At 34.4% G+C, this 13,351-nt stretch overlaps 2 protein-coding genes across 3 annotated transcripts; one reads left to right on the top strand and one right to left on the bottom strand.

Moving 5' to 3' along the window:
- On the bottom strand, positions 1-354 carry LOC123886939. The gene has a single exon (XM_045936205.1). The coding sequence runs from the start codon at positions 352-354 to the stop codon at positions 1-3; it is 354 nt and encodes a 117-aa protein (XP_045792161.1).
- Positions 355-5,119: 4,765 nt separating this feature from the next.
- Positions 5,120-11,521, top strand: LOC123884199 (septin and tuftelin-interacting protein 1 homolog 1-like). 2 transcript variants are annotated; one of them, XM_045933245.1, is made up of 3 exons: positions 5,120-5,285; positions 5,471-8,124; positions 10,441-11,521. In XM_045933245.1, the coding sequence occupies exon 2, from the start codon at positions 5,496-5,498 to the stop codon at positions 8,082-8,084; it is 2,589 nt and encodes an 862-aa protein (XP_045789201.1). In that variant the 5' UTR covers positions 5,120-5,285; positions 5,471-5,495; the 3' UTR covers positions 8,085-8,124; positions 10,441-11,521. The 2 variants fall into 2 exon arrangements, with proteins under 2 accessions (XP_045789201.1, XP_045789200.1); XM_045933244.1 differs by lacking the exon at positions 10,441-11,521 and having other exon boundaries at positions 5,471-8,389.
- The last annotated feature ends 1,830 nt before the right edge of the window (positions 11,522-13,351 follow it).

Genomic DNA, 13,351 nt, shown 5'->3' with positions numbered 1-13,351 from the left:
TCAAAGCTCAATTGGATCAGTCAAGTTAGAACCAACCCGGACATTTTTTTTGTTGTCGACTATCTTTCCTTTCATAAGTTTATCAAATTTAGCCTGCCGAGCAACAAAAAATGACTCCCAAATAATAGCTTCCGCAGAACAATGGCTCTTCCACTGAATGCACGTCGGAGGTATCAGACAATCATCTTTCAACTTGACATAGATATAATGACCGGGGATAGCTCCAAGACAAATAATTAGTGAAGAAGGGTTAGATGATGGGAGGCCACGCAATGGGAAAAATGTCTCAGATGCTCCTTGTTTCGTCAATTTCACGACAACTTTACCTAAAACAGTGGCTACAATATGCCCCATATCCGGAAACGTTAACCATTTTTCGATTAATACAAAACACTGTGCCTCCTAGTCTTTCTCTTTGATGGCAACAGTGCATTTGTGATATAAGTCAAACGATCCTCACCCCCATACAATTTCAAGTAGTCATTCCTATGGAGGCTCAACTCATTAATTATCCTCGCTTACAATTTCATTAATTCTGAAACGATATGATATAATATTGGTGTATGTGATATAATATTGTTCAACGCTTACAATTTCAAGTGAAGAATCACATCGAATTTTATGGAGCTTTCAAGACCCATGATATGTATAAAATTAAATTTTTGCCTAAGAGCACACTTGATTTAATTTTCTAATGTTTAGATGTGCATCTCAAATAATATAAATTAAGTTGGTCAAATTTTTTCATGAGTAGTATGTTAAGATGATGAAATTTAAAATCATTCATATAATCATTGATAATAGGATCAAGAAGTACATTGCATAATCGTTACATCCTCAGTCACATCAAATTTTGTAGTTGAGCCTTCATAGACCCGTGACATGTATAAAATTTAATAGAAATGTTTATACTTCAATCTCTACTTATAGAAAGGTTACATCCAAAAGAGCAAACAAACTTAAAAACCAAATCATAATAAGTACAATACAAAAGCGAACCACCATATTGTTGGATGGCTCATTCACATCAAATTTTGTAGTTGAGCCTTCAAAGACCCGTGACATGTATAAAATTTAATAGAAATGTTTATACTTCAACCTCTACTTATAGAAAGGTTTATAATTTTTTCACGATACTTTGACCTTCGAGTATTGATAGAGATATTCATAATTTACGTGCTACTTATAATGCGCCACTTGTAGAGTTTTTTAATTTTTGCGCGCTAGGTCAACCTCTACATATCCATAGGTGGTTGTTAAAAATGGGAAGAAAAAATTGGCCATCGATAGTTTTCATCTCTTCCTAAAAATTTAATCCTCATTGCAATCATTATGATGCACATGAAGTCTTCCTTGCATGCACTATATTGTTTTTGCTATTAATTGGTGGGTATGATATTTAGGTGTAGAAAATGTTAGATGCTAATTAAAATGTTGCATGCAATTTTATTGGGTAGATGATTTTTTTTTTCTATTTAGTATTCCACATTACATGTGTGATCATGGTTGCTTGATATGACGAAGCTTATTGTATTTTAGAATTGTTTATGGTGATACATCAATCTTTTTTCTCTATTTGAAGTTGCAAGTTTGATTTTCCTTCATGCATGATGATCTTTAGTTTGGTAAGTTGATAAAAATACAAACTTGCTACCAAAATAAAACATTTGCACTATGAGCTTCAAACTCATAGGTTTGCATCTTGAAATGTATGCATGACTATGGATCATTGTGGAAGAGGGGATGGTTCAAAGCCATGAGAGATTAGAAAGGTTAATGAGGTGGGGAGATGGAGAAAGTTAGAGAGAAGTAGTGGAGGTGGTGGTTTTGGGAAGAAGATGAAGATTTAAGGTGATGTTGGTTGTGAAAGGGAGAGAAAAAATTGATGTGTGTGTGTGCGAGAGAGAGAGAGAGAGAGAGAGAGAGAGAGAGAGTGGTGGTGATGGTGGTGGTTTTTAGAAAGAAGATGGAGATTTAATGTGATGTAGGTTGTGAAAGAGAGAGAAAATTGTTGTGTGTGGTGTGTGTGGGTGAGAGTGAGGGTGGTGGATGAAAGGTTAAGCTAGTGTGTGTATTTGATGATTGAAAAGGGTTTATATAGGGTGTTTGAAAGTGAAGATGATAGATGGATGCTAAGTGAAGCTTTTAAAACCAATGAAATTCTCACACTTGCAATGCAATGAGGACATGAGAAACATAGCAAATGGTATTATGCAAAACCATGAATGAATAGTAGAGAATGAAGTAGAAGCACTACACTTGTCACTTAGGGTGTCATTTGACTTGAAGAAGATTGAGTGATCACCAAGGCACAATTGTCACATAGTGTGATAGTTGACTTTGTGAAAGAAGTGAAATAAGTAGCAACAATTTCCAAGAAACCTACAATGACACATTGACTTTGTGAAAGCTTCTTGAGTGATTACCAAGACACAATTGTCACATAGTGTGATAGTTGACTTTGTGAAAGAAGTGAATGAAGAAGCAACAATTTCCAAGAAACATAGAATGACACATTGACTTTGTGATGAATGCAACATGGATGGATGATAAGCTATGGTGGAGGAATTCATGTTTCTTGATTGGCCATGGACACATGGATGATATGATAGACCAATATATACATCTATACATGACATAAATGGGATGATGGATACATGTTGCATATGATCATCTAAGCAATACATTACACAAGTCTTTCTATGTATACAAATGGACTATTATCATTGGGTAGAAATTGGTAGCATATAAGTGGATCAAAATGGCGAAACATGGTTGGACATTATGCATGGTTGTTGGTCACCAATTGGGCAAATCAATTAGGGTTTCATTAGGGTTTTCAAATTTGGTTCCAAACTCCACCAACCTTTAGTATAATAGGTTAGGATAGGATAGGATAGGATAAGGGCATAAGTGAAATTGAACATTTTAAAGCATTTGAAAATTGGTCAAAGTTTCTTATAAAAAGGACCAAATTTTTTGCCCTAAGTGTTCCTTTTAAAAAGGACCGGAGGGAGTAGTTTTTTTTTTTAACAAGCCAAAATGAGATATATATTAATAAAAAGCAGTCTCCCCAACACGAGGTGTACCAAGGTAGACTACAAAGAGTCAGGGAAAAAAACCATAAACAAATCATACAAGGCCCAAACAAAGCAAATGATTATACCACCAGCTATGATAGTTTGAAACTAAAGTCACACTCATCATCTTCAACCACCTATAGGAAAATAGTTTGATCTTATCCAACAATTGATGAGAAGTGCATGTTGTGCCTCTGAACAATCTATGATTTCTTTCCGTCCACACAACCCACATGCAGGCAAGCCAAATGAGCGGTAAAAAAGACCGGCGTAAAAACAATACAATAAGTATACAATCTTATCTGATAAATATAATTCATATTATAAAATGTTCTATAGATATTTGATATGTTGAGACTCATTCAAATTAGGCAAGAGCAAGTTATTCTATAGACACTTTTATTTTTCAGCTTTTTTCTCCAATATTCAATAAAAACAAAAATTTGGTAACAAAAGGAAAAAAAGAAAAAAAAAACTAGTAAAACTAAAATTGATAAAAGAGAGTCCCTACAACAACTTTAATGGATGATCACCTAAAGCAAATTTGATAAATGTACAAAAACAAACGAATCTTCTAAAGTATTTTCACATGCCACATTTTAATCCTTTGATGAATAGTTGATTGATGCAAAAAGTTACTTAACATTAATAAAACAGGAAGGATGATTTGGTGACAGAGAATGATGAGTTAGAGAGTAAAATGATAATAAATGAGTTAGAAAGTAGAATGATAAGGAGGTAAAAAACTCAATTTTTGTATGCAACAAAAATATAAGGCAACAAACACCAAATAAACCAAGTCTTGGGTGTTAGAGTTTATATCTTATATATTAGTATGTTTTTGGGTTTTTCTTTCCTCCAATTATGTTTTTTAGAAAACTTTAACCCAACTTATTTGAACTTTAAATTTGTTCTCTTCAGCTTCATCACACATTTTCCAATTCTCCATTACAAATTTATAGCAAACTCTAACACCCAAGTTGGGTTAAAGTTTCCTAAAAAAACATAATAAGATAAGCCTTTTACTGTAAAAAAAAATATAAGATATAAAATATAAAACCGAAGAAAAAAAGTATCAAAATTATTAAAAAAAATGCTATTTAAAATTGCAAGTCAACATGTTAAATCCTAGTCACTGTTGTCACATAATTTAAAATTGACCACATCAGCTAAAAATTCAAGTTAGAGATTTTTTAAAAAAATTATAGGGACTAAAATTATAAATAAATGTTTTTGTTTAAAAATAAAATAAAATTATAAATAAATGTTTGCCGTAAAATAAAAAGGTTTAAATGCAGTTTTGGCCCCTCAAGTTTCACAATTGCTTGATTTTGGCCCCCCACATTTCAATTGCTTGATTTTAACCCTCTAAGTTTCACAATTGCTTGATTTTAGCCCTCCAAGTTTCAATTGCTCGATTTTGGCCCTCCAAGTTTACCCCATTTTGCATTTGCTAGCCCCCCGTTGACTTTTTTGACTATAAATTACTTATGTGACATTTTAAAAAAATTAAAAATATGTTTTAATTAAAAAATAATAATATTTGCTTTTATAAAAATGTATTAAAAATTGTTTTTTTAATAAAAAGTTTAATAATTATTTTTTATTTAAAAAAAAGTTTACAAAGTTTTTAAAAAATAATTCATAAAATGTTTTTTTTACTTTTTTATATAACAAAATTATTTTACAAACTACATATAATAAAATAAAAATTATAATTTAGTTTGTAATAAAAAACAATTTGTAATTTATTTATTTATTTTTAAATACTTATTTAATTTTAAAATGCCACATAACCAATTTTTAATCAAAATATTCAACGGGGGGCTAGCAAATGCAAAAGGGGGTAAACTTGGGGGGCTAAAATCGAGCAATTGAAACTTGGAGGGCTAAAATCAAGCAATTGTGAAACTTAGGGGGTTAAAATCAAGCAATTAAAATGTGGGGGATCAAAATCAAGCAATTGTGAAACATGGGGGGCCAAAACTGCATTTAAGCCAAATAAAAAATATATAAATAAATGTTATTCTGGCAGAACCGTGTGACTTTCATTTACACAACAAAAAAAAAACTCTCCTTGCGACGCCGTTTCTCTCAGCCGTGTTTCTGACCTAACCAAATCACCGTTGCGCACAGAGACAACAATCCGCCGCCACACCGTCCGCCGTTCTCCACCAATCATCAGTCGTCGTCGTCTTTTTTAAGGTAATAACTCTCCCATCTCTTTATACACTACTTTCAATATTCATTATCTTTGTCAATTTTATCGCAAATTAAACCCTAACAACTTAAATCCCCAATTTTATTGCGTGCAACAAGTTCGAGTTTTTTCTTTCCACAAAGAAATTCATTTTTTCTTTTGAATTAACAATTTGTAGTTTTAATTACAGGTTTAATTTTTTGAGCTTTTAGAAGATGGATGAAGATCAAGAGATGGAGAAATTCGGAATGGAGAATGATTTCGAAGGTGGCGAATGGGTTGGTGGTGAATTCTACTATCGAAAGCGTAGAGAGAAACGACATCAAACCAAAGAGGATGTTCTCTATGGAGTTTTTGCTGATTCTGAAGATGACGATGATGATGAGTATTCTAGTAGGAAGCGAAGAAAAGACCGTGATTTTTCGAAGAAACAGGACTTCACTAAACCGGTGAATTTCGTTTCCAGTGGAAATTTTATGCCTAATCAAGATAATGTTAATGAGAATTTGAAAGAAAAAGATGAGAATGATAGTTATGTTGACGAAGATAGGCCTGGTTTAGGTGCAGGTCTTGGTTTTGGATCTGCTAGCACGTCCGGGTCTGGTTTAGGTTTTAATTCTGGTCCTGTGAATGGTTCTCATAGGAATGATGAATCTGATGATAATGATAACGGTGATGATAAGTTTTTGCCTACTGCGTTTGGGAAGAAGATTAAGGAGGGAGCAATGAGGAGGGAGAAGGAGAGATTGGAGAAGAAGAAGGGGCAGAAGCAGAAGCCTGGTCTAGGTCTGGGGGGATCTGTGGATGTTGGGACTTTCGAGACTCATACAAAAGGAATTGGAATGAAGCTGCTGGCGAAGATGGGTTATAAAGGTGGTGGTCTTGGGAAGAATCAGCAGGGTATTTTGAATCCTATTGAGGCAACATTAAGGGCTAAGAATAAAGGTCTTGGATTTGATTCATCAGAGAAGACTACAATGCCGTTGCCCACTTTGCAGACGGAAAAGAAGAATACATCGGGAGGAGATGTGCAGCCTACAGTTGGAAGATCGAGAGAACGTTCGTGGTTAAAGCAGTTGAAGAAGAAGAAAAAAGAAGAGTATGTAACTGCTGAAGAGTTGTTGGCGAGCAAGCAAGAAGAAGATTCAGAGGTTGTTCAGAAGATTTATGATATGCGGGGCCCGCAGGTACGAGTGTATACAAATTTGTCTGATTTGAATGCTGAGGAGAAAGCAAAGGAAGAGGATGTCCCAATGCCCGAGCTTCAGCATAACGTAGCACTAATAGTTCGGTTGGCTGAGGCTGACATCCAAGAGATAGATAGTGATTTGAGGAAAGAGAGGGATATAGCACTTAGCTTGAAAAAAGAAAAAGAGAACTTGGAAGCTGAGGCATCATTTCAAAAGAATCAGCTGGATAATTATGAGAAAATAATGAGTGTGCTAGACCGAGTTGGAGAAGACAACACCTTAGGAACATTAACATTGGACTCCCTTGCTCAATGCTTTAGAGACATGCACAAAAGATATCCTGACGACTATAAGTTGTGTAACTTGTCATGCATTGCTTGTTCATATGCTCTTCCTTTGTTTATCAGAGTGTTCCAAGGATGGGATCCTCTTCGAAATCCTTCTCATGGTTTGGAGTTGGTATCACAGTGGAAGGCATTGCTTCAAGGTGATGATTGTTTTGATATTTGGGACACATCGTCACCTTATACTCACTTGGTTTCAGAGGTTGTATTATCAGCTGTTAGAATATCTGGTATAAATACATGGCCTGCACGGGATCCTGAGCCGATGCTAAGGTTTTTGGAGTCATGGGAAAAGTTGCTTCCTTCTTCAGTTCTCGCTGATATATTAGACAACATAGTCATGCCAAAACTATCAAATGCAGTAGGTACTTGGGAACCACATCTTGAGACCATTCCTATCCACACATGGGTGCATCCATGGCTACCTTTGCTAGGGCACAAATTGGAGGAGATCTACCGGACGATTCGTTTCAAATTGAGTACTGTTCTTGATGCGTGGCATCCAAGTGATGGTTCTGCATATGCCATATTGTCCCCTTGGAAGACTGTATTTGATAAGGATAGTTGGCAACAACTTATGCACCGTTTTATTGTACCAAAGCTGAAGGCTGTATTTGTATCTGATGAATTTCAAGTGAACCCGGCAAGTCAGAAACTTGATCAGTTTTATTGGGTAATGAACTGGGCTTCAGCTATCCCAGCTCATCTGATGGTTGACACGATGGAAATCTTCTTTACCAAGTGGCTTACAGTTTTGTATCGTTGGTTGTGCTCAAATCCTAACTTTGAAGAAGTTACGAAATGGTATTTGGGCTGGAAAGAACTTATTCCAAAAGAACTTTTGGCAAATGAAACTATTCGATACAAGATCAATTGCGGTCTTGAAATGTTGAACCAGGCTGTTGAAGGTATGGAGGTTGTGCAACCTGGTTTGAAGGAGAAGATAAGCTATATCAGGGTAAGTGAGCAGAGGAAATTTGAGAATCAGCAGAAAGCAGCGGCCTCTGCTCAGCCTGTCAATGCAGATGGTGTGAATGAAATGAGCATGAAAGAAATCATTGAAACCTATGCTCGGGAGCATGGTTTACTGTTCAAACTTAAACCTGGTAGAATGCATAATGGCCATCAAATATATGGGTTTGGCAATGTCAGCATAATAATTGATTCTCTAAATCAAAAGGTCTATGCCCAAAATGAGGAGACATGGTCTTTAGAAACTCTTGCGCGATTGCTAGAGTTACATAATAGATCTCTTAGTAAAAGACGCTGAGTTCTGTGTTGGTTATGTGAAGTAACATCTCAGTTCTCAGGTACTCTATTTCTTTAGGGTTTTTGTATGAGTTATTTTCTCTTGATTTGTTGGCTAAGGATATTGTAGTTTTCGTATGTTTTGTCTCGATATCCAAAACGTTGTGAAATTATAGGCAGATAATACAAGCGAAATGAAGTCATGTTTTTTCTGTTAACTGTTGTTTTGGATGTGAATGTATTTAGAGATTGAGGGAAGGCCATTCTACGTCTTCTGGTTGCATTGGTTCCATAACCAGTTAATTTAAAGCTTACTGTTCCTAGAAATTGGGCAATCTTCATGTGATGTTACCTGCTGCTTTAGTTACAATATTTGTTTTTCAATAATTAAAGACAAATTTCACAGAAAATACTATCAGAAAATAATATAAGACACCCTCTTAAATGTATGGTGCTTAAATCGAAACAATGAATAACGAGAACTTATAACTGAAAGAATTTACTTAAGTTTCCTATTTCCATGCTTATTAATAAACACACTTCTATAATAGTAGAACCATACACTGAACACCAAACACAGTTAATTTTAATTATCCATTACTTCTTTTTCAAAATTCCGTGCGAAGCACGGGTCTCACACTAGTAGTAATACAATGGTATAAATAGGTAAAATCCTTATACCCTTCTTTTTGGTGAATAAAATCCTTATACCCTTGATGCAGGAACAGTTTGTTTATTATTCTGTTTTTATGCTTTTTCCTTATGAACTTTCATCTGTTTTATTGACTTTTTTTTAAATGTCTCATAACTTGCACTTGAGAGCTGGGGGTTTATTTATTACTATGCTAAATAACTAATCATCTTAGAATAAATCATCCTAGAGATTTCTGTTTAGCATCTTTTAGGCTTAATATTGTAATTTCAGATGAGATTGCTAAACCCTAACCACCCCTTTTTCATTCCACTTCAATCTGCCGTAGTTGGTAGTTCTCTTCCCAAATTGCTTCTTTCTTCCGTCTCCTGTTGCATCAATCCTCAAGCACATTTAATATGCTCACTAATCTTATGCCTTGACAAATATGTGAAGGAAACATGATGCAATTGAAAATGTAGGAATTTGATTCTGACTAAATACACTAGCAAAGCAACATCAAAAAAGTTTTATTTTCCTTACTCTTATGAGTGTTGTTAAGTATTGGCCATGATGGAGTTTTTGACAACTGCCATGGCCAATTTGTGAGGGATGGCAATGCCATGGCGTTCATGGTGGATTTTTGGCTTCCAGCCATCGATAACACCAACTTAGATTAACACCAATTCGGATTCTTATTATTGAAACATTTGAACGCCAGTCATAATTCTCCATAAAAAAGTAGTTGCTTGACTACAAAAAGTAAATGGTTGTGTGTTTCTTAGCTAGCCCTGTGCTAGAATTGCAACTCTGCAGTTTGTTATTACTATTAATAATCCTGTTACGTGCTGCTATCCATAGTAAAAGTTCTGATTTCAGAAGGATCTTAAGACCAAGGTTTTAAATTGCAGTCGAGGTTGCGGTTGTTGCGATTGCAGTCATTGCAGTTGCTGCAACGCAATCGGCTGATGCACTATTTATCCACCATTGCATAGTCTTAGTTTATTCCATAAACACTGATTTGAATGTGCTTAAAATACACGGTTGAGAGATTGTTAAAAGTAAGATTTGACACAAATTAGGATTTGAAGTTCATAAAAAAAAAATTGTGAGAAAATTTGAACGAACATTGACGAAAACGTATGATGCTGCTTCAGATGCGGTTATGATGCGACTGTACACGTGAATTAAAATCACATCGCAGTTGCGGTGCGATGCGGAGGCTACTGCATCAGCAATACTGCGGCCGCAATTGCGGACGCGGACCGCAATTTATAACCTTGCTTAAGACTACTAAATGGCCTTAAGAATGTTGTAGCTCTTAGTCAATGTGGGATATTTTTCAGTTAAAACTTGACCAAATTCTAAGAATATCCATTAAATATTTTGTTCGAGTTTTGATGAAGCTTACAATATATATTATGTGATGAATATGACGCTGTTTAATATTTGCATGGTACTAAGGAAGATGCCATTTTATGCTTCTGTTTGTCAAATGTTCTATCGTACAATTTTCATCCAATACCTATTTAAAACGATGCTGTATTTTCCATTTTTCCATGTAGCTAACCAGCTTCAATTCCTCCTGTCAATAAAATGAAATGATTAAATTAGCTCATAGAAATACTCTCCTTGTGCTTGATTGTTTACTATAGGATCCAAATTTCATATCTAGATTTTCGTATTTGATGTAGTCAGTCATCTGTGCAATACATACATGATCATTTTCGTTTTACTCGATGTGCAGGGGATTTTTTTCTTGCTTTCTTAAGTTTAGCTTCCGGACTATGTTGGTGCCACGAAAATTAGTTTGCAAGAGGTAGCCATAGGAAGGGCAATGTTCCATATAAAGTCATTAAATCCGGGAGAACTACTTGTATCCCCCACTCATTTATTGAAAATATACCTGTTTGATCCGGACGGAAAAAAAACAATTATTTTTTCTCCGGATGGATAAATCCGGAAAAACGGTGTTTTTCACATCCAGATGGGTAAATCCTGACCCTAACGGGAGCAGGTTTTAAAAACTATAGGGTGGGAAAAAAACCTCTCATACCCTTGTGCGAACTAGGCCTGTTCAAAAATCATTTATGAACCAAACTGAACCATGAACTGCGCCCAATTGCACGGTAAAAAACTGAACCATTTACCACAGTTTTATAACTGAGCCAGTTTTTTATTTAACAGTTGAAGAAACAAACAGATTTACACTTCAGTGTGGTGAACTACCAGACTCGCACCTTGCGAGAGGCACCAATGCAATTTCTAAACCGCTGGCACTCTAATAATAGTCGCTGAGTAAGTCAGTAAGATATATTTATTAGTTAAAAAATTGTTGGTGTGATGATAACACGCCAGGAGAACACTCCGGTCAAAAACTTCTCTAATGTGTGTGTGTGTGGGTTAGTTTGGAAAGCTAGAAATGCGTTTAACTTCTCCAATGTCTTGTCTGGGAGGAGGTATTGAAGAGTAGCTTCTGATGAGATATTAATCTGCATTTCTCAATGATTTGGTCTGTTGTATTGATATCAGTGCAGCTAGCAGGTTGTTTTATATCCTGAGGGGCGTTTTTCTTTTTATCGGAATCTAGTTCCATTCTTTTATCCTGGCATGTTGTTGACGGATTTTAGTCTGTCAGTTGTGTCTCGAGGTTGGAATTAGTTTTTGGTTATGATTGATTTCATACCTGCCAAACTGAAAGTGCCAAACCGAAACACAACTGATGTGCAGACAACTAAGTGGTGAATGTATATATTTTGGGGTGAAAAAACTAAACTAATTGTGTGATTAATCGTTATGAATCCGAATAACAAACGTTATTAGTAAAATTATTCTTTTTTCTAATCGAAAATCCTTTCCGCACAAATCTAATCTCTTGCTCTGTGTAAGACCACAATGAACACCAAAATTCCTGCTCAAGAGAAACGATAGAAATAAAGCAACATGAGCAGGTTTCATTGAAAACATACCTCTCATTTCTCAAGCCCCATCTTTGACATCAAGCACCATGAATGAGACTCATGTGATAAGTGAGGTGAACTAAGCAAACTAAGGAACCCCCCTAAAACAAATTTTGTTCCTAAATACAAATTTATCCTCCTACCACACCCCCTTCAAAGCTCCCCAACTGAGTTTGAGAGGTGTGACTATCACTTTTTCAATGATACAAATAAATAACAAAACAAAAACAAAAAAAAAATCTTTTTAGTGAAGAGAGAGAGATGTCTAGCCTAACATCATATCAAAACATCAAACTCCATTACCAATCTATTTCCTCCATCTCAAAATATAAGCTAAAAAATAGTTAACAAAAATATACGTAAAGTGTATAAATTATAAAATTTAAACTAAACACAAAAAAAAAAAAAAAAAAATTAATCAATTTTGGTTTAGGTTTGGAATGGAAGGAGTGCTTAGAAATATTCGTGAGAAATTAATCATTTCTGGGCACATGTCGTTTTCCTATCCAATGAATATATTTCCGTCTGTTAGAGGAAAGTAGACCCACCCCACCCACAATTTGAAAAATGGATCAGCTACGGTAGACTATTTTGTAAAGTCGTTAGATTGGACGGTTTAAATAAATGCGGTCGATAAAAACAATTTTTAAATCATGACCGTCCGGTACGATTGCATGACTACATTGAAAAATTGACTGCATGGAATTCGAATCCTACAATTTGAGAGTGTAAAAGTTTATATTTTGATAAGGTCTCCCTAACATGTGCTCTTGTCCTAATGACATATGTTAAAGAATTTTAAAAAATGAAGTTTTCTATTTAAAAATAAAATAAAAATTGACTTTGAAAAGATTCGATGTACAACTTTTAACACTAATATTCTAGTCCCTCCGAGCATATATATATATAAGAAACATTTTATTTTTTAAATTCGTTGTAAAATTTATGTATTTAGACTATATTATTGTCTAAATACATTAATTCTACGATGGATCTAAACGGTGAGGGAGTATTAAATAAGGGCACATGTTACCTTTCTTCTTTTGGGAATAATTTCTTCTCCTTTAAAATTTTCTACCAATTTTTCTCAACTTCTTGACCATTACACTCGATATAATATTTTCTTTATAGTTTTATCTCGTTTTTCTCTCTTATGTTTGATGGTTGACATAAAACAATTAAAATTAACTGAAAGAATTGTAGAGAATGTCAATTTATTATTCTTCATTTTGCATTTTCCGTAATGAGAGCATGTCAATAGGTAAATAAAGATAAATTAAATGAAGACATTGAATTCAAGTAGTTAATGAATCCCTAAAACGAATCGTTCAAGAGAATCCATAGAATTAAAAAAAAAAAAAAAAAACCTAGAAGAGGCATCAACAATTTTTTTCATTTATCATATTTTCTTAATATGTGAAATGGTCAAATAAAAAAATTTACAATGAGGACATAGAGGCTCTGTTTGGTGCAAGAAAAATAAGAATTTAGATAAAAATAGGGTTAAACAGTGACAAAATAGAGTATTCTATCATGTATTCTATGCATATCCCGTGAAAAGAAATAAAATGACATTTTAAGTTTAAAATTAAATACTTAACGTTTTTGTTTTAAATAATGACATGATAAATTATTTATTATATTTAAATGGCAAGATAACCTTTGTGACACAATTATTTTAAAATAAATTTTAAATTT

Source organism: Trifolium pratense, linkage group LG5 (genome assembly GCF_020283565.1).
Source record: "Trifolium pratense cultivar HEN17-A07 linkage group LG5, ARS_RC_1.1, whole genome shotgun sequence".
NCBI classification, from domain to species: Eukaryota; Viridiplantae; Streptophyta; class Magnoliopsida; order Fabales; family Fabaceae; genus Trifolium; species Trifolium pratense.
Note: the sequence above shows the minus strand (reverse complement) of the source record. Positions and strands in the feature narration are given on the sequence as shown.